General features: G+C 39.3%; 1 protein-coding gene and 1 long non-coding RNA gene across 6 annotated transcripts; both read left to right on the forward strand.

Moving 5' to 3' along the window:
* The first annotated feature begins 875 nt into the window (after positions 1–875).
* On the forward strand, positions 876–1,775 carry LOC135651294 (uncharacterized). The gene is made up of 3 exons (XR_010501830.1): positions 876–1,144; positions 1,264–1,398; positions 1,526–1,775. It is a non-coding gene; the product is annotated as an uncharacterized LOC135651294 (long non-coding RNA).
* A 5,110-nt stretch (positions 1,776–6,885) lies between these two features.
* On the forward strand, positions 6,886–19,419 carry LOC103968695 (oxysterol-binding protein-related protein 1C). 5 transcript variants are annotated; one of them, XR_001976049.2, is made up of 15 exons: positions 6,888–7,029; positions 8,431–8,495; positions 8,592–9,346; positions 9,440–9,796; positions 11,289–11,397; positions 12,213–12,661; positions 13,496–13,651; positions 14,852–15,019; positions 15,123–15,263; positions 17,000–17,230; positions 17,350–17,463; positions 17,933–18,115; positions 18,596–18,619; positions 18,733–18,818; positions 19,007–19,419. XR_001976049.2 is itself a non-coding variant. In XM_065171734.1 (12 exons), the coding sequence occupies exons 2-12, from the start codon at positions 8,435–8,437 to the stop codon at positions 18,098–18,100; spliced, it is 2,709 nt and encodes a 902-aa protein (XP_065027806.1). In that variant the 5' UTR covers positions 6,920–7,029; positions 8,431–8,434; the 3' UTR covers positions 18,101–18,322. The 5 variants fall into 5 exon arrangements, 2 of the variants coding, with proteins under 2 accessions (XP_018675366.2, XP_065027806.1); XR_010501867.1 differs by having other exon boundaries at positions 18,416–18,818; XR_001976048.2 differs by having other exon boundaries at positions 18,596–18,818.
* Positions 19,420–21,408: the final 1,989 nt, after the last annotated feature.

Here is a 21,408-nt window from a genome sequence, read left to right on the forward strand (position 1 = left end):
GTCATGTCCCTGCAATCTGTACAGTGATTTTATTTTGCTGGAACCATTGGTGTTATGGAATTGCATTGCTGATGAAGTTGACGATTAGCTAACATATGTGTTTTTAACTGTTCCTTCTCTAAAAGAGTCCGGCCATTATTCTATGAGCTTGTTGAGTTCTTGGCTTGTAGAGGCTTGTTGAGCTCTTATTGCATTTCCAATGGTGTTGGACTCCATGGATTCCCACGAGTCTCGAGGATTTAGGGGTCGGTTTTCCTTTGCGTACGGTCACGAAGTGTGTGTGTTTCTCGTCCGGCTACAAGTGAATCTTGGATGGGAGCAGTAGATGCAATGAATCGACGATACCGTATCTGATGGGGCGAAGCACACTTGTTGGTGCATTTAATGCCTTGAAATTGAATCTGACGATGCGGATTCGGTGAAAGCTTTCGAACGGGGGAGGACGGACGCACCTCCACGAAGATCTTTTTGGCTGGCTAATAAGAATCCTACCTGTTTACAGGGATGTTTGCATTGAACAGCTCAAATCCACCATAAATTCTCCTAATTGATACCACCTCGATGGAGGACGTCTCGATGGAGGTCGAGGACAGGTAACTTCCATGCGAACTCGAACTCGAACTCGCTGCGTGTTCCATCAACTAAATCTTCCTTCTCGAAAGGGCGGAGAAAACTGCGAGGCTGACCTGTTCAAATGCTTGCTATTGCCTTGGGCAGCCGGCCACAGGCGGAAGAGAACGAAGCGGTCAACGACATTACCGGGCCTCCGATCTTAACCCATCTTATCGACGATCGATCCTGTCAAACCAGCCGCTTACACCGCATCGGAGGAGATCGAATAATGGAAGCTGGGAAGGCGAAGCAGCAGCAGCAGCAGCAGCAGCGAGAACGACGTACCAGCAACGGAATCATCATCAAAGTGTACGAGGAAGCACCGCCGAGACCCGGTGCTAATCGTCCGATTCAGCGCCGGAGTCGACTCGGTGCACCGTCGTCGCTCGCTTACGACCGTAGGAAGATGCTGCTTGCCTACTCTCAGCAGCTGCGACAGTGCCACGAGCAGCCAACCCAAGGCTGCTGCAAGATCGTACACAGGCCGAGTTGGGGCCAATGGAAGGCAGCCTTTCTGCGGAATCATGGTGGTGTAAGTTAGACGACTAACCTCCTTTAGCTGATACTGGTGAGATGAGAAGCTTGTGTACTAACGAGTAGGGTTAGGATGGGGACTGAGACCGGCTTTTGTTTTGAGTTGGAATGTCTTAGATGAAGAAGAGGAATTCTTTGCGACGGCGAACTCGGGCGTGGATTCGTCGAATTATGACCAGAATCAGAAGGCGACTAAGGGAGTACAGCGCTATCGTGCCTGCTGCCGAACACTCTCCTTCATGTTCTTGCCGAGTGAGTGAACGTTTCACACGAAGCTGCCGTGATTTCTTCTTCTTCTTCTTCTTCTTCTTCTTCTTCTTCTTCTTCTTCTTCTTCTTCTTCTTTCTTCCTCTCTAATGGTGCTTTTTTGTGCGTTCAGGGAATGTGGAGGTGCCTACTGGGAAGGCTTTCGTGGTTGTGGAGGCGTCGCAATGGTGATAGGCGGTTCTCCGGTTGCCGCAAGGCGCTGAGTTGTTCCTAGTTCTCGTCATGCATGCATGAATGTTTGGGAGTAATAAAGAAAGCTTCTCCTTCTTCAATAATGCTTCCTTATAATCGATCGATCGTCTGTGTCAGTGCCTCAGAATGATGTCCCGTTCGTTATCATCAACGTCACATAAACTTACATAGTGGGTGAGCTGCTCACGAAGGATCGGATTGTGTGTGTGATCAGTCGATCGAGCTTTGGGCTTCACTATACACGAGTTTGTGTTTTGGGTTTGGAATTTGATAGGAACTCGGTGAAGTTGAAATGAGTCTATCATTCTCGATACCATCGAGTCGATCCAATTATGTTAGTGATATGATTAGATACGATAATTAATCGAAACTAAAAATAAAATGTCAAATCGAATCATAGATAATCAATCAAAGTCTTTACATATGTAGCCCAACGGAAACTTCGATCTATCCATGACATGACAACACGTAATCGATATGATGATGACTTGACACAATCGATATGACGATAGTATAAGTCGTGTTTGGGAACATATTTTTATTTTTAATATATAGTTAAAGAAAGAGATTTGAGTGAATATGTTAATGTGGAATGTTTTGATTGTATCTTAAAAGTTTCATTATAATTTTTTTTATTTAAATTAATAAGTAAATAAAAAATAATATAGCCGAAATATAAAATAAATAAAAAATATATAAATACAAATGTAATTGATCACATGATCTATCAAAGAAAAATCCTCTGTTTTGAAAATTAAATATTAATCATCTTATAATAATAGCTAAATTTTGAGTTGGTTCTAATTGAAGTTGAGCTTGTTGCACTCGAAATTGAATTAAGTTATACACTTGATAATACAATTTATCTAAAATATTTTTTTATTTTATAATTAAAAATTTTAAAAATAGAATGAATAGTATTGATTTTTATTTTCATATAATTATGGTCAGGTAGTTTGGTAGAAATTTGAATTAGTTTGGTTTGGTTGAAATCGATCCGATTACACTCGATTACATAACACATCAAACATATTTCTTATTTTAATAATTAAATAGTATAATTTTTTATAAAAAATAAAAAATGATACTAATTAACTTATAATGATGCCTAAGTTGTTTGGTGGAAGTTTGTGTTAGTATAGTTGAAATTAAGTTAGTAACTTTTGAAATTGAATTAAGTTATACTCCATCATAAAACTTATTTTTTAAAATTTAATAATATATTTTAAAATTTTATTTAGATGATTTTAGGATAATTAAATATAAAATTATTTAAAAATCTACTAGAAGATGATTCTAACAAGAATTGTGTTAGTTCTTAATTTATGATAAATTAAGGATAATTTTATATAAAAATTAATATATGTTTTAATAGTATATATGAATGAGCGTAACTCGAGAAGGAAGAGGAGATGAGGGTTTTTTTTTGGGTAAACTGCGAGAAAGAGACGAAGAAGAAGAGAAGAGATGGAGTAGAAGAAAACAAAGAAAATAAAAAAAGAGGAGTCAACGAAAGGGAGGTAAAGTACAAGGAGGTAGACGAGGAGACCGAGGAAGAAAACAAGGAAGTGAAGAGGGAGATGTTGGAGGAGAACGAGATGAATCGAATTAAACGGATTAAAAAATAATAAAAAATATATTATCAGCTAATCGTCATGCAACTGATATGTAGTGTCACTTGAAATTGAACTATGTTATATACTTGATCATACAACCTACCTAAAATATATTTTTTTTTATAATTAAAAAATATGAAATTATATAAAAAATAATAATGAATATAATTAATTATAATCATAGCTAGATATTTGGGTGAAATTTTGAGTTGGTTCTGGTTGAAGTTGAGCTTGTTACGTTTGAAATTGAACCAAGTTAAATGCTTGATGATTGAACTTACATAAAATATATTTTTTGTTTTGATAATTAAAATATTATAAATTATAAAAAAGGAATGAATAGTATTAATTATCTTATAATTATGATTCAAGGTAGGTAGTTACATGCTGCCCTCTCTCCCCCCCAATTGCCCACATGCATAAGAGGTCAAGATGTGACTGTTTGAGACGACAAGAGGTTTTCTCTCCACATAATATTTCATAAAATATTTTATCTATTTATGATCAGGTATATAAGCTTACCTTCAGCACATGTAAAAGGGAGTTGGACCTTTTTTATCACTCGCATCTACACTTTTAGACTTCGAGTTACTAGCTTAAGCATCAGAGGGATCAGATCTAAAAACCTCTCTCGACTTTAGTCTTAGTACAGTTGATACCTCAGGTGCTCAGCATTTTCATCTTGGAGGTACTTTGAGCAATCCTATGCATATAGGTCGGAACTATATTGGACTGATAAGGACATTAACGATTTTTTTTCCTATTATTTTTTGTGATAAAACAAGGAACCGATATCGATGCTCTTAATGAATGCTTAAGTGAAGAAGCTCTATCTCCGACTCATAATACTTTTAAGGGGAGCAACAATGTAACACCCCTGATTAGAGTCTAATGAATTTACTATTATCAATTTTAGCTTAAGCATTTTGATTAATAGTTTGGGCCAAACAAAGTTGATAAGTTAATTCGCCTATTAAGCTTGAGTTGTGACAACCTTGGGCAGAGACGAGCCCCCACTGCTCGAGGTGGGTCTCTCATAGATGAGAAAAAGAGGAAGTCACCTTCGTAGCCCGCCTTGACTCCTCTCGCAACTCGCTTCGATAGTGAGTAGGAGAAGAGGGGTAGATCGACGATGAGGCTTTGCAGCTTACTAACTATGGACTTGTTGCTCGATGTGAGTCCCACCTTTGCACCACCTACAGCTCGCTTAAGCTCCTCTTGTAGCCCGTCTCGATAGCGAGCATAAGTGGAGGCATAGGGCAACGATGGATTGCGATCAATAATGATCTTTTCATCGCTTTCGACATATGAAAAATGAGGATTAAACCTTTTTTGACCGCTTGCAACTGTATAATCAAACTTTAAGTTATTAATTTAAATATTGAAGGGATCAAATAAAAAAATATCTTTTAATATTAATTTTCGTGTGGGTGACACATCGAGAACTCAATATTTCCATCAGATACCTTAGAATATATGGGTTCGGAATAAATTGGATTGATAAGGACGACATTCTTTTTTTTTTTTCCCTAACACATTAGAGCAATTTATATAAACGCAGGGGGTTTCGATTTCTAAGTACCGTCAAATCTCGTCGTTACAAGTGGAAGAAGAAAAGTTGTCTACGCCACTCGTGCACTGTTTTGGGTTGGCGTATGGGGATTAGGGATTGGGGGTGCAGCCACCAATACTCGTGCAGATTTCCAAGGAATATTCCTGTAAAAAAGTGGTATATTCGGTAGCTGATTTGATGCGATCATCATTTCTTGGCAGAATTTTTGTATTCTTTTTTCCTTTTATTATCAGGTCTACGGTCACAATCACCAGTTTCACTTCGACAAAATGAACGGTCCTGTTCACTTCTTTTCTTTCACGCATCTTGACGCGGGAACCTGATGAAACCACGGCGCGGCTTTCCGCCCGTTTTTGAAATCTCTTCATTTCCCGTAGTCGAAGACGATGCGATTCGTGGGAGAAGAGGAGATTTCCTGAGCACCGATCCCAGCCGACGCCAACCTCATCCTCCTCTTTCTCTTTCTCTTCCCCCCGATTTCCTTCGCCGGGCCCATGCCGTCGTCGGGCGCCACATATCTCTAGTTGAGTTCCACTTCCGCTTCTCTCTTTTTTTCTTTTGTCGTCTGCCCTAAATCGGTTCATTTCGTAGCGTCCGATGACATTGACGGTTTTCTTCTTCTAATTTTCCGAACCACATTGCTTCTTGTTTGTAGAAGATCTTGGCTCGACGGGGGATTCTTGTTGTTCTGAGAAAGTTAAAGAGTTTGGGGCTTTGTGCCTCGGGATCTCTCTGCGTTGTCGGTGAACGCAGGTCCGACGTTTCGGTCTACGCGTGCCCAGCATGCTGCCAGATTTCCCTTCTAGCTCAGGTATCTTCTTCCTCCACGGAGGTGTCAAGGATCGTGCTCTTCCCAACGGAACAAGGGCTCTGTTGATCGTCAACACAACCGTCATTTTGTGGTCGATCTCAAATTCCACCGACAAACAATTCATCGCTAAATATCGATGAATTATGATCCAGTTGCTTTTCATAGAAAGAATGATAATATAGGAAGTGGAGGAAGCAGGAAAGTTTGAAGTTATTATCACTATATTGTTCTATCTGTGCCCTAAAGAGGATGAAACCGCAAGGATTTAACCACCCAATGACTAGGGATTGTGCAGTAGATTATCTGAGCAAGTCGAAGGGGAAGAGCAACATTGCCGGGCTTCTTGACTCTGAGGTAAACCCTTGCAAAATAATCTTCATGTTCATATGAATTCGAGGAATAAAACTTCACTTGCACTACATAATGAATCATATGTCAAACCGACAAGAAAATTTCTTCTTTAAGTCCTGAGTACGGTTGCATTTATCTTCTACACAAGCATCCTGCTTTTTAGCTTGTGCTGCCACTCCTTTGATCGCACCTGCTCCTGCATCATGTGACATCCTTGGTTTTGCAGTTGGATTATGTCAAATTTTCTGCTAAATCAGCATAAAAAGCAACAAGGAACATATCAAGTTATCAACTTTAGGTATTTATGCTTGAGTGGTAGTGTTTGTGTTTGGCCAATTCAAAGTGGCACCACTCTGGTTCGACTTGGTCGAAACTATTAAATGCAGTTCAAACTGTAATACCCCGGTTTAGTTCTATATCGGAAGTGGACTAAGACTAAGTCTGATCTATGAAGATCTGATGAATGATGTATTGTTGTTAACCTTAGCTCTAGCATTTTAGGCCAGCCATTCAGGCTCGAGAAAGTTACAGGAGCTTGAGTAACTGCAAGCATGACTCTTTAAGTCTAATGGACTAAGACTAAAAGTTCAGCATTTTTGGCAACTTTAATTTGTGGTGGCTTCAAGTCCAGATCATGCTAATGTGCGCATCAGGTATGAATTAATATCCTCTTGCTCAAGCTATTTTTCTTGACTAGGTAAAACATTGTGGTCCACAGAGACAGCTTCATCAATGCGACTAAAACCAGAGAGTTTCTTGTGATTACTACGCCACCTGTTGATACAACAAAACGCCCGTTCTTGACCACAGGTTATGATGAAGATATAGATGAAACTTTTTTGACTTCGATATGGTCTTCAGGCTTTAAGATTACGTAGATGAACTGATCCACTAGTGACAGAGACAAGAAAATTTTATTGTGGTTAAGAATCTTGTAGTTTCCAAACAACCGTTGACTGTGAACAATTGGATTGCAGGGTCGGTGCTTCCGTGCTTCCACGTTCGACTCTCTACATTTTGGGTGAGTTCGGGCATCCGTGCTTCCACGTTGTGATCCGTGCAACAACAGTAAGGTAAATTTCATATACTGGAAGGAATCCAAGTCGCTTATGTTTTTATATTTAAATTTCATCCATTTAATTTTGGTATATGGTTATTTTAATTTAAGTTCTATCCAAAGGGGAAGAGAAAGATCAGTGGATGCTAACGTGCATCCCATGCCCTTCCTTTTTATCCTATTAGGATGGTTTGGTGCAAGAGCCTTCAATTAATGTGACTTGTTTCGGTGACTTGAAGCTTTACACGGAAAAAGAACAAAGCTTCGTTTGCTCTCTTTTGACCAAACTCTAGCAGCCGTCGCACCAGTAGGGCCGTCATACTCGGTCTGTGAGAGGAGGGGGTTTCCTACGCGTCTTGACCTAATCCACCTAAAATTACTAGAGAGAGAGAGAGATGAGCTGGTGATCCAATTTGTTAACTGACCCACTTGGACCGGTCGGGTTACTTATCGACTTTTTTTTTCCGATCCGATCCGAGCCCGGACAGCCACGTCTCCTCTTTCGTGCCGTGCAGGCACTTCCTTGGCATCACCTCTTCCAGAAATCTCACCCGTGCAGCCGGTCATGATGGTGTTTCTAGATTAATAACTAGTCCTTTAATTCTTATTTAACCTACTTGGTTCTATAATGAAGTTTAATCTCCTGCGTCTAAAACAATACACAAATTTGATACAATGCTCTGTTTTTTTTATCTCTCGTCGATGATATAGATATATTCCCTTTAAATGCTTAGCTCTTCTGTACGAGTGTTCCTTCATTTAATATAACACAAAAAGTACCATTTCTTCTTGGTTCTCCTTAAATGATACGCCTTTTAGTGCTGGACTGTTTTAATATATGGATGTAAAAAGTTATGCACTCTGACTCTCCTGGCTCAACAACTCAGAAACGATGCGCCTCAAAAGCTCAGCTTTTTCGCGTGGGTATTTCTTAGAGTGTAATATCTTAGAAAGCGACAACCACGCATAGAAAGCAGTGTATTAAAAGACCAGGCCAGGAACCCTACCTAAATTTCACCAAAATTCTTTTTGAATCACTGGGAACGACAACAGGCTATTTAATTTGGAATCGGAAATTTTAATCTAATCATATATATGGTGGACTTTTACAGATTCCTTTCAAGTATGACAGTAGCATATTTACCCTTCGAAATATTGATACCGCATTTGTCCGTAGCATATACCTCTCCTGACCGCATCCATTCTATACCATTCGGGTTAATCTTTATGAAATATGATCAATATTAGTCAGTCTGAATTAACATGTCTAAATACCTGAAATACTGTTAATGTTCTTATAATCATAGTTAGTTTTTGAATGATTTTGTCAACAGTCAAATGATAATTAACACAGATATTAATCATAACAATATATGTTTATTTAAATTAAAAGGAATAAGTATTTTGTTTTTTGCAGGAAAATGAAAATGCAGGGAACTGTGCATGTGCGGATGCGAGTGAGAGGCGATCTAAAAGGGAAATGTAAGTAACTTACTGTTTACAAGAGCATCTATTTATGCAACGTCGTCCCTACATGATATTGATTTGTTTACCACGAAATAACCGAACCACGCATAGGGGAGCGACGAGCGCAGCCGGAGTGCTCGCACGTGGCCGCCGCGATCTCCGTCTCCCTCGCCATCTCCACCGCCTCCGTTTCTTCACCCTCCTCCTCTCTCGGTTCGTCTCAATTCTTTTCTCATAGAATACATCGACAGATGAATCCATTCTGCTGCGCCTCCCCCGTCCCCGTCTCTCCCGTCGCCGCGGCCGCCTCCGCTTTCTCCTCTTCCGCAGCTACTCATTCCCTCCCAGCCCTGCCCCCTCCTCCGCCTCCCCCTCCCCCGCCGCCCTCCTCCTCGGCGGCCGCCGGCCGCAGCCGCGACTCCTTTCCGCACCAGAACCATATCAACAACGGCGGCTCCTGCCGGCCATCGGGCCCCGCCGGCGCCGCTGCCAGCGACCACGGCCGCCACCACCGCGCATCTGGCCCAGCGCCGGAGATCTTGGCCTCTGCCTCCCTTCGCTCTTCCTTCCATGACGCTCCCCTCGAGCACCGCGAGGTCCGTCTCAACAACATCGTGGGCAACGGGATCGCTGGGATTCTTCACAAGTGGGTCAATTACGGCAAGGGCTGGCGGCCGCGCTGGTTCGTGCTCCAGGACGGCGTCCTCTCCTACTACAAGATCCACGGCCCGGACCGCATCGAGGTCAGCCAGGAATCCGAGAAGGGCTCCAAGGTCATTGGCGAGGAGTCTATCCGCCGGATCTCCCGCCGCAAGAACGGCCGTACCCACCTCCCCCGCAAGCCCATCGGCGAAGTCCACCTCAAGGCCAGAGTCGCACCCACATCGATTATCCAATTGCAAGATAACCTAATCTGGTTTCTTTCAAAAATTAGAATTTTCTTCTCTTTCTGTCTTTAGGTTTCATCGATTCGGGAGAGTAGATCAGATGATAAGAGGTTCTCCATCTTTACCGGGACCAGGAGACTTCATCTGAGGGCAGAGACGCGGGAGGATCGGGTGGCATGGATGGAGTCGCTGCAGGCGGTAAAGGATATGTTTCCGAGGAATTCAAACGGTGAGTTCACGGGATCGGTGGACAAAGTGGTGGTGTCTACGGATAAATTGCGGCAGAGGCTGCAGGAGGAAGGGGTGGGCGAGGCAACGATTCAGGAATGTGAGCAGATCATGAGAAGCGAATTTGCTGCGCTGCAGAACCAGTTGATGCTTCTTAAACAGAATCAAAACCTCCTGGTTGACCATCTTGGCCAATTAGAGGTATAAAAAGGATGTCTTTGTTATCACGGATTCTTCTTCTGATTCTTGGATGTGTGAATATTTGTTATATCTATTGACGTTATTCTCTTGTCGTCCTAAAATACACAAATTCCAATTCCAAAAAATTGATTCTGTAATTTCATCTTAGATTTACATTTATTATTTTTGCGTTAAGCACTAATTAGCTTGTTTTTAGCAAGCCAGCTTTGTGGTATTCAGGGCTCTTGAGTTTTCGTCAACGTTAGTACAGTTGACCTAATCTTTCTTTTTCCTTGTTATGATGTTTTCCACAAGCTTTTGGTGAGACATCCCCTGTAAGCATTTTGGTAGTTGTCATTTATCAAAAAAAATTTAGTGTAGCCACCTGCAGAGACCATAAAAAGCAATCTCTATTTGGCTAGAAATAATAACATTGCAATTGAGCAAGTACGCTATGTGTGGACTCCTGATAAGCATGTTACTGAAAGCATATCTTGAGTTTGGTGTTCTTGTAACTGGAAACCTTATTGATTTTTCAAAGTAAGAACAAAAATCAAACCGTCTTTAGGAATGGGGTTCTTAATCAGGGCATGGAGCAATCCTGTCATTCATCAGTGAGTTTTGACATGGTATGGGCGCACTGCTGTGCTCATGCTGCCCACAACTATATTTTGGCACATTCCTCTACATGTGCACATGCCCAACTGAGTCTGTAGATTGACCACATGGGAGCAATAGGGCTGTGATGCAATTTATGGTCCCAAGTTTGTTAGGGGAGTTGGAGTAGTTCCTAGTAACAATAAAATAATTCCTTTATTGCGACCTAGAACCAAATGTAATCCTCTTATTTCTTCATGTTTATTTAACACAGCTTGTAATTAGGTGCAGTGGATTTAAATTGGACAATTATAGCTTTTCTAGAATAATAATGAACTTGTTAGGGAATTTAGGCATTGATTAGAAATGGGCAAATTACCATGCCTTTGGAATCTACTTCATGTTGATTTATTTTGAGCTAAACTAAGTTGTTTCATGTGGAGACTTGACAGATAAAAAGTAACAGTGTCCAAGCAGTATCAGAATAAGTTGTTTCTTTCCCTTCTTTGTCTTAGTTCACCGGGGTGGTTTGTAAGTCCTCAGGAACAAACAAAAGCATCATTAATTTCATCATATAAAAAACCCTCATTCATGCGATCAAGATCCCCATTGGTTTAGTTACATGTCTATTCATCTCAACACTATCTTCATTCCCTAGAAATATTACATTCATCAGATTTGTCATTTATGCTAGTAATGGCTGAAGTCTGTTTAATGAAGCTGCGTATTAGCTCTGAATCATTCTCACATGTACCATCATTGTTGATGACTATTGATGGACCCTACTACTCTTCCGCAAGTTTTAAAGATGCCGTTAAATCTTGCCTACGTTTGTTTAATCATTCTAGATGATTTGATTTGCAAACCAGCTATTTTCCTTATAGTGTAACATACATTTACTTGTTTTGTTATGTAGACAGAAAAGGTTGACTTAGAGAATACTGTCGTTGATGAGGGTCAAAGACAATCAAGACAATCAAAAGAGTATGGATCGGCTGCTAGATCAAGACAAGAGAAGTATAGTGGTATGATGTATGGCAGATGCCTTGTAAAATGTTGATGTAACCCCCTAATTGCTACTGGATGATTTCTCTAGAGGATTGCTTCTGATTTTTGAACTTTAACCTCACCTATGCTTTTCTCACAACGAAACAGTTCAATTTGAAGCTTGTCGTATCTCAATCTCCTTGACCTTTAGATGAAATGGAATGTAAATTAACGAGCAAAGATCAAGGTCTACTATCACTTTCCTTTTGATTGAATGTTTAACTTTTCTTGACTGAGAATCAATTCGCCCAAAAATATAAATGAGAACCACCAAGCATTTTTTGGATAGGATAATTTTGGCACAATAATGCTGTTGATGTGAACGATAATTTTTTTCACTTCTCAAGCCTATCTTCTGATCTGTTCTCTACTGGTCAAACGTATGAACCAATAGAAACTTAGTTAGGACAGTTTCCATTTGGTTTTACTTTTACCAGTTCTTACCCTTGACCCTTCATCAATTCATTATTGGTCTTGCTATAATGCTACCTACATTAAATATGTTTATTCAATTTTGCTGACTAGCATCACAGATTTTATATTTTATAAGGAATCTTTCTGCACCATAAGCTGGCCTAAGCTATTGCTTGTTGTAAGAAGATTACTCTTGCCTTAGTATTGGTATGTTTTGAAAATTACGAACATGACTCGATACAACTGTTTTCTTTTCACTTGAGTCGTCTATCTTGTTTATGTCGGTAATATGAGTAACATTTTGTCTTCTTATCTTTGATGATAATTGCCCAAACATAAGTTGTTTATAGTCTTATTCATCTGTTACATATTTCTCCAGAAGAGAGTGCAAGTGAATCTGATTATGACAATGAAAAGCCTGATGCTGCTGAGGAAGAGACTGATGAAGAAGATAATACATTTTTTGATACACGTGATTTTCTCTCATCAAGTTCTTTTAAGAGCACTGAATCTGACTTCCACAGATCTGAATTTGATTCTGATGATGAGAATGATCACGGTGTTGAGTATGTTGGTTCTAGTGATTCTTCCATGCAGTATGTGGGATATAACTATCCCTATGTCAAAAGACGAAAAAAGTTGCCTGATCCAATTGAAAAGGAAAAAGGAGTGAGCCTCTGGTCGATGATTAAGGACAACATTGGAAAGGATCTTACCAAAGTTTGCCTTCCTGTGTATTTCAATGAACCACTTTCATCCCTGCAAAAATGTTTTGAGGACTTGGAATATTCTTACCTTGTTGATCGAGCTTACGAGTATGGCAAAAAGGTAGGCCGTTGGATGTACAAATATTGGATAAAAGCGATCTAAATTGTTTATAATTATTAGTAACTTGAGAAGCTTTCATTTCGGTTTATTTTATCTGGGATTGATTTATCTGTAAATTCCATTCACTTCATCAACAAATTTTCATTGCAATATATTTTGAACCAAAGTTTTTTCTTGATGTAAGTTTGCATTAGCTGTTGTGTGACCATTTCTATTCCAAATTGGAACTTGGATGTCCAACCAATTAATGTCATGATAAGTTTCTTGATGGACAAGTTCATTACTAAAGTGAATTAATGTTACATTTGGTCTTTCTTTTTATTGTTGCAATATTATCAACAAGCTTAAATGCATACCAGTGCTCATATTCAATGTTTACTTCAACAATTTTACAATGTATTCATTCTGGAAAACACCATGCTAAGCTGTAAACAGGCAAGTATGGTAATAAAAGATAAAATGTCTGACATTTGCATCTGTTTTGACATTTAGAGTTACTAGCAATGTTGTGCAGATTTTTTTTAATATTCAAGTCATGTTATTTTGAGTTTTCACATCTTTATCTAACCTTGACATTTACAAGATGATTGGATCAGATTTAGGTCTGGTAGTATGGGTTAACAAGTCTGAGGTGATGCCCCTATTCACGTCATAGATAACTTTGAAGTCACCAGGATAGAATTTTGCTTGTTCCTTGGGCATCCTCCTTTTACGTGGAATTAAAAATATGTTAACAAACTAGTGGTGTCCATGCAGTAATATTTAGTAATTGCTGCAAGGCATCAGTTTTTATTATTATTTTACTTATTATTTCGTCTCCAATAAATTTTCTAGGGCAATGGTCTCATGAGGATGCTTAACGTTGCTGCTTTTGCTGTTTCTGGATATGCTTCTACGGATGGCAGAACCTGCAAGCCCTTTAATCCACTCCTGGGGGAAACATACGAGGCTGATTATCCAGACAAAGGCCTTAGGTTCTTTTCAGAAAAGGTAAAGTTAACATACAGATCCCCGTAGTTGATCTTATGATTATTTGTATCTGGTGACTAGCTGCAGTTGAGTGCATCTTTTCGTTTTGCTTATTATATTTAGATCTTAGTATGTGCTTGCATGTTTGTCAAAGGTTGTTTCACAGGACATATGGATATCAGAATTTGCTCATATCCTTTTGGAATTTAGACAAATTTCTTAAGGTAAATGAACTATTAATCTATAGTATCTGGAAAAAGGTGGTCCAATGCACAAGGCTCCCATTAATGCGGGATCTGGAATTGTGTTTACCCTTAATTATACTTGTTATAATTTTGTATTGGTGAGTGCCTGGATCGTAAAGTAAATGAACTATCAATCTATAGTATCATTTCGAAGGTAAATGAACTATCCTTTTGGAAATGAATTGTCCTTTTGGAATTTTGATAGTTCATTTCTTGAGGTAAATGAACTATCAATCTATAGTATCCAGAAAAGGAGGTCCAATGCATGAGGCTTCCATTAATGCGGAATTTGGAATTGTCTTTACCCTTAATTATACTTGTTATAATTTTGTATTGGTGAGTGCCTGGATCTGAAGGTAAATGAACTATCAATCCATAGTATCATTTCTTAAGGTAAATGAACTATCCTTTTTTAAATGAATTATCCTTTTGGAATTTTGATAGTTCATTTATTAAGGTAAATGAAATATCAATCTATAGTATCCGGAAATGGTGGTCCAATGCACAAGGCTCCCATTAATGCGGAATTTGGAATTGTCTTTACCCTTAATTATACTTTTTATAATTTTGCACTAGCGAGCGCCTAGTTTCGATGGACGAGCTCCTAACACTCCGAGCATTTTGAAATATTGGTGCCTTTTAGCACATAACACCATCGACAACACTGATATGTGCATTTGTGCCCTAGTAGGATTTCTTTTGTAACTGCGATTTTGTATCCCATTTATAAAGATAAATCTACAGAGCTTGAAAGTTTATTGTTATCCCAATCAATATATTCACCAAATGCTTATTTGGTTTAATGCTTGTTATCGTCATAACTAGCCATTATGTTCATTTTTTTTGTGTCCATGTTCTTATTCTTTTCCCCTATTCAATTGTATTCACAATGTTTTCTCAAAACACTTATGCTTTATGTTGTGAATGATAAACTGTTAACATTGTTAATTTGTTATCCTTTCTACCATTTATATAGGTCAGTCATCATCCCATGGTTGTTGCATGTCATTGTGAGGGCAAGGGATGGAGGTTTTGGGGAGATAGCAATTTGAAAAGCAAGTTTTGGGGTCGCTCAATTCAGGTTGATCCTGTTGGTGTGCTAACCCTCGAATTTGATGATGGTGAAGTTTTTCAATGGAGCAAGGTATTATGTCTTTACATGAGATATTTGAAATATGATTTTGTATTCTTCATGTTGAACATTAAATTGTATTCTTCATGTTGAACATTAAATTATGATATTTCAGGTGACAACATCCATTTATAACCTTATTTTGGGAAAACTTTATTGTGATCATTATGGTACTATGCGAATACAAGGAAATCGTGAATATTCATGCAAGTTAAAATTTAAGGAGCAGTCAATAATAGACCGCAACCCTCATCAGGTGTGTATCCGTCTCCTTGGTTCTATTTTAAGATACTCAATGTGGTGGTAGCTGACATTTCTCCAAGCTGCATCATTTCTGGGTACCCTTTATGTGTATCATTCCTTTTCAAATGTTGTTTCATCTATCTAATACTTATTGTCCATTCTAGTGTTAGTTGATCATTGATGAATTTTTATTTGCTGCAGTAAGATTATTTTGTGTTGGCTTAAACCTTGAGACTAGTCTTGTTTTATGTAACAGAGAACATGTTCTCAGGAAAAGCACAATGAAGGAGTGTCAAGCCAAACAAAGATGAACAGACCCTTCAATACGTTTGATTTAGATGAACACTGTTGTTTGTAATTGTTCTTGGCTTAAACATTGATTACTAGTCTTGTTTTATGCAACAAAGAACCTGTTCTCAGTAAAAGCACAATAAAGGGGAGTGAGCAAGCTGAACAAAGACAAACAGACCCTTATTGTGTTTGAGTTAAATAGACACATGGTTGTTCGTGATTGTCCGAAGCTTTACAACATATGTGGTTTCGACAGATTGAGCTTGAGCTAAGAATGTGCTCAAGTTTGAGCTGGTCATGAACACTAGGTTATTTTGGACAGCTTTATCGACAGCAGAGCGAGGGAGATGTATGAAGAGAATCGAAAGGGAAGTTGCAAAAAATGCTGGATGAAGAAAATGGTTGGTGGAAATTTCAGGCCAGGAAATGTGGAGAGCTTTCTGAGATCAAAGAAAGAGTCAAGGATAGATAATATACTGTGGAAATGGCAGGGAGATAGGGTTTTAACCTGACAGGCTAACATAGCTTGTATTCTCAATGAATTCAAGCCTGAGTTGAACATGAACTCGAGTTTGAGTTGTTCGAAATATTTAGCTATCTTGGCAACCCTAATTGTGGGAGGGACAATGCTACATTTGGTAGTATACACTTGTCAGGTTGTTTTAATTGATTCAAATGGAAGACTTGTAAGCCCCACTTGGTTTTCAGAGGTCCAAAGGGCCTAAAGGGTACTGTGATCTTGTAGAACACTATTCAATTATATAGGTTTTCCTTGTTTAAATCCTTTAGCATGATCTGCAAAGATTTGGTGTGTCCTTGTTGTCCTGTTGTACAATAGGGAGCACAGTCACCCCCACTATTTTCACAGCAAATTTCAAGTATGATGATTGTATATCTGCTGCTTTATATATATCCACCATTTTACATAAGAAAAATGATCCATTTGTCATTCAAATTCCCAGTTAGACTCTGTTAGATGTCTAATATGATTGAACAGGCCTGTAGAATATTACTATTAGGATTATATAATATCTGAATGCTATGGACAATGATCCATGAAATTTGTCCATGTTGAAAACTTTTGGATATTGGAGTACTTGATCTGAAATTAATAGCTTGTCTGTGTATGTCTTTGTCCAGTTTCTTTTATCTAGTTTTAATGCATTTTTTATGTAGCCTAATTTCTTATATACATGTGGACCATATTTTCTCTCTTTTTTATACCTTTATAGATGTTTTACATATTATGATTTTTGGAAGTTTTATATTTAGTAAAACTAGGCAAGCAGAATTTGTGTTGGTAGAAGCTGCATAGGACATGTTTGAGTCCTATGGTTCTACTTGTTCTTGTAGATTTTCAATTTAATATTCTATCTGATGCTTTTGATTGAAAAAAATCTGATGAGTTGTTTGCTTTTCCTTTGTGAAATGGTTGTTTCTAAACTTGAACTATTGTAGGTGCAAGGCATAGTTCAGGATCGCAGTGGCAAAACTGTGGCCACACTCATTGGCAAATGGGATGAGAGCATGCATTATGTGAATGGAGATTGCTCTGGAAAAGGGAAAGGATCTGACCCGTTTTCTGAAGCCCACATACTGTGGAAACGTAGCAAACCACCTAAATATCCTACCAGATACAATCTCACTCGTTTTGCAATGACAATCAATGAACTCACTCCTGGATTAAAGGTGAGAATAATAATTTTGCTCGTTGCATTCTTCCTCTGGGTTGTGTTTCCTGTTGTTTTCAGGTTAGAAGCTTTTATTTATTGCTCTCTCTTTTTTCGTTTACCCAAATTGTTGAGCAGGAAAAATTGCCACCAACAGATTCAAGACTAAGGCCTGATCAGAGGTGCTTGGAGAACGGGGAGTTTGAAATGGCAAATTCGGAGAAGTTGAGACTTGAACAGCGACAACGGCAGGTTAAGCTTCGAATATTATCCTCATATTCTTTCTTAATTCTTTTTAGGTGAACTTCCACCACAAGTACTGGAAATTATTGTTTTTTGTGGAGTCATTTGGCTGCTAAATTTTCAATTGTTGCTTGTTAAGGTGTATTGGCTCAAGTGTTTAGTTCTTTGTTACATTATTTAAGTTTTAGAGATACTCATAGTTAGTAATTAGTTTTTCTGACTTTTGAGTTCTTGCACCGAGTTGCTTGATGATTTCTCTTTTAAAAAACCATTCAACTCTTAACACCGTGTGTCTCTCTAAATTTCAACACTGAATGTTCTGTTGAATCACAATGCATTTTATCATTTGTAATTTTAGAATCAATTGTTGCCTTCATGTTTAAATTTCTTACTAGCAGACACTAACACTATTAGTAGTAAAACTAGTTTTTCTTTCTTAATTAGAACTCCTTGATGGATCGGTAACTGTGTGATGCAGGCAAGAAAGATGCAGGAAAGAGGCTGGAAACCTCGATGGTTTGCAAAAGATAAAGGAAGTGACATGTACCGGTATATCGGTGGTTACTGGGAAGCCAGGGAAGAAGGCAAGTGGGATGGATGCCCTGATATTTTCGGCCAAGTCGCCATTGATCAAATGATCGACTAACTAGCAGTTCAAAAGGCAAACATGCTCTTCTCTTTGAAATGTTGTGTGTTAACTTTGTTTGCATTTCTTGTTCTTTTTTCGAGAATTTGGGTTCTTGTGGTTCAGCTGCTCATTGCTCGCCATTTTCGAGCAACCAGAATTCCATGTAGTGTAAACAGAGGAAAGTGTATAGTTTACTATTGCCTTTAAAGAGTAAATAATAAGAGTTGTATTTCTTCTTAATCTTGCTAGTTTTCTTTCCCGTGAAAACATCCAAGTACATGAGGATCACTCTTCTGATCCCCATTGGATCTCATTACGAGTTATTCGGTGCAGGGTCATCTGTTTGAGTAGATTATTACTTGTTGAATGCAATCTGGAGTCTGCTTAGTCGGGATATTGTAGAGATCACACTGAAGAGATATCATTATTTGATGTTGCTGTAATTTATTTCCTTGTGCTTGCCAATTTACTCATGCTTCTTGTATTTCGTTGCAATGCCTACACATGATCTAGGCTCAAGCTCTGCTCTGCTATACGGTAAGATCCCTTACTGGTTCCTGCAGCATTTCTTCACTCGTACCTTGAATTGTTTGTTCTCTTTTTTAGGATTACTCTCTACTCTTCTTACCCTTTGCTTGACATGTGAGCAGGAACCTGGAGGCCACAGTACTCCCTTCAGAGGGCAGAGGCTACAGATTCTTCATCATTGTCTCGCCTTCTATGATGATATCTACAGGTACTTTTTACATTCTGTAAAGCTGTGTTAAAATGCAGCTTAGAGATCCTCACAATGTAGCAATAATTTTTGGCACAATCTGCAGCAATAGCTCGTCTTGTTCCTTTTGTCATCATCTTTGCACATCTGGCTTATGATCTGGTGTAGTGTGAGCTTTAAAGTGTCCTTGTGTGGCGTGTGATCTACAGGAGAAATGAACAGGAAAAGGTGAAGGCAGGAGGAAGAATCAGACAGGTAACAGATGCAATCTCTGCTCTACATGTCAATGGAGATACTATCGAGGACCTGATCATAAAACAAGCAGCTCAAAGCTCGATTAGTCTGCCACTTCAACCCAAATCTTTTGCAAAGATAACACGAGGAGGTTAATAGCAATTGAAGTTTGCTTCTGATAATTAGATTTCATGCACGCAAAGTAGATGGTGGCATTTACACTATGGTGTGTATGTATATATCCCTCCTGAGAAATTTATTTTATGTATATATTCCTCTATGTTTGAGCATATTTGTCTTGATAAAATTGTGGATTTGCATATTAGCCTTATTAAGTGACAAAGACATTTTTGTTTACTTTTAAGGTAACATTAACTGTTATTAATTATATCGACTAGCAGTTTGCTTGAGATTTATAGATGGGTTTGACTTCGGAGAGGATCTCAATATTTTGAGTAATGGTATGTTTGTTGAAAATATATTTTAAGAAAAATAATAATCATTTTTATTACATCAAAATAGTGCAATCCTGTATTTGTTGGAGTTAATTGAAACTCTCTAATCGTAGACAATTAATTTGATCTTATTGGAAGATTTAATTGACATTAATACGCTTTAAAGTCTCTCTGATCAAGTTTCTGAGAAAGTTAAATATATTTCATTTACTTTATATTTAAAGTAATTAATGAGTATTATGATTGCATATTTGGACCAGAGAAATAAATGGTGCATTAAATTCAACTGGGAAAAGAATCGTATTTACAATCTATCCATCCTTCTCGCAGAGTCCGCAGTACGTGCGAGAGAGGAGAGCTGTTTGGTCCAACGCCCATCGCTCTCATCCATCCCCTTCCCTATGCTTCCGCTCTCCTGCAACAACGCAACATCTCGGAAGTGTAAACCGACGCAGGTCCGCCCGATCACCGGTGTCAATGTTCCGAGACCTGTGGGAACTCTTCTCCAGTGCACAGGGTACGACCACGTTTTGTTTGCTGCTGATGACTTGGGTCTCGGGCTAACCTATGATGACAACGTGTGTACACGGTGTCTTCATGTCCACGAACAAAATACCTCATAGTCGTAGCGGTTTTACCAGCGGTGAGGTTGAATGGGGAGACACGGAACAAAAGCTGAAAGCAACGTTTCAGTGGGCACATCATCTGACATGGGTCAACCACGAAGGGGACCGCCTGACGAGTGATGGCGACCTTCGATTCCTCGTATATTCACTCCATTGTTATGTTGAAGGTTTGAATCCGTGTAGAAATTATCTTAATATAGTAAATAAATGTTCTATTTTCTTTTACGAGGAATCGGAGAAGATGAATGACATGAGACGGTGGGATTCATTCGAGGAGACGACTTGGACTAACTGCATCGATGAAACTTCTGCTTCGGCACTCTTACCAGATTGGCATCATCCTTCTCATGTATTAAAGGCATAGTGGTCCAATTTGCTAATTCGTATGGGTTTTCACACCTCAATTACTTGTATGTTTCTTTTTGTGTGTGTGTGTGTGTGTGTGTGTGTTAATGACATGGTTATACGAGCCTCCAACAACAACGATAACAGCTAAAAGGAGGAGGTAAGGACATATCTTGATACGAAGGTCTTTGAGCTGCACGAGGCTCAAAGAAGCTCTACTCGTACAGTCGAGCATTAGGTTGGGAATGGCTAGCTAGGTTTCGTTTTTCTCCCTCCGGTGGTGGAGGCCATTACTAGCTTTGTGAACAGTGCCCACATGTTCTCTCTCTCTCTCTCTCTCTTGAAAGGAATACGTATCACGTAAAGGGATCACTACACTGTGCAAGCAGAAGAGGTCACGGAGGCGAGACTGACCAAAAGAGAAGGCCGTAGCACGCGCATGTGACGAAACCTGAAGAGGCAATACCGCCACCGCCACCGCCACCGCACCGCACTTATTGGGTTGCTCCATTCGATCCAACACTCGGCGGAAACAAGCCGTCCCATGAACGGTGCACGAGGAGCCGTCCTTTTTTTGCTGTCCGAGGAGCGAATTAGCTCAAACACAATTGTGGATCTGCGATTACGGGGTCCGTTCCTTTAGCCAGTCAAAAAGTGGCACCTCGGGTTCGATCTATGCTCGTAAGACGCCGTTTGTGCGAAGAATCTCGAGAAATATTAGAGTCTACGTATATATCTGCGTGAAAAGCAAGTGGCGAGGAAGACGGAGGCGTAGTAGCAGCATCACTCACGATACAGACAGATTCGAGGTCGCAGGGCGATCCATAAAACAAAGATTTAGAGTAGCAGTCGGTCTTGCATCGAAGCCGCAGATTTGAGATGGGCTTAGAGAGAGCAGCGGCAGGAAAGCGGAAAAGCGACTCTGGAGGAAAATTACGGAAAGGCCATCAT

This window comes from Musa acuminata, chromosome BXJ3-10 (assembly GCF_036884655.1).
Source record: "Musa acuminata AAA Group cultivar baxijiao chromosome BXJ3-10, Cavendish_Baxijiao_AAA, whole genome shotgun sequence".
NCBI lineage: Eukaryota > Viridiplantae > Streptophyta > Magnoliopsida > Zingiberales > Musaceae > Musa > Musa acuminata.

Excerpts from the sequence above, each read along its gene's own strand:
- LOC103968695 (XM_065171734.1), top strand. The coding sequence starts at position 8,435 with ATGAAAATGCAGGGAACTGTGCATGTGCGGATGCGAGTGAGAGGCGAT. Across the intron at positions 8,496-8,591 it reads AGGCGATCTAAAAGGGAAAT|GGGAGCGACGAGCGCAGCCG; the intron begins GTAAGTAACTTA and ends AACCACGCATAG. Across the intron at positions 17,231-17,349 it reads AACTCACTCCTGGATTAAAG|GAAAAATTGCCACCAACAGA; the intron begins GTGAGAATAATA and ends ATTGTTGAGCAG.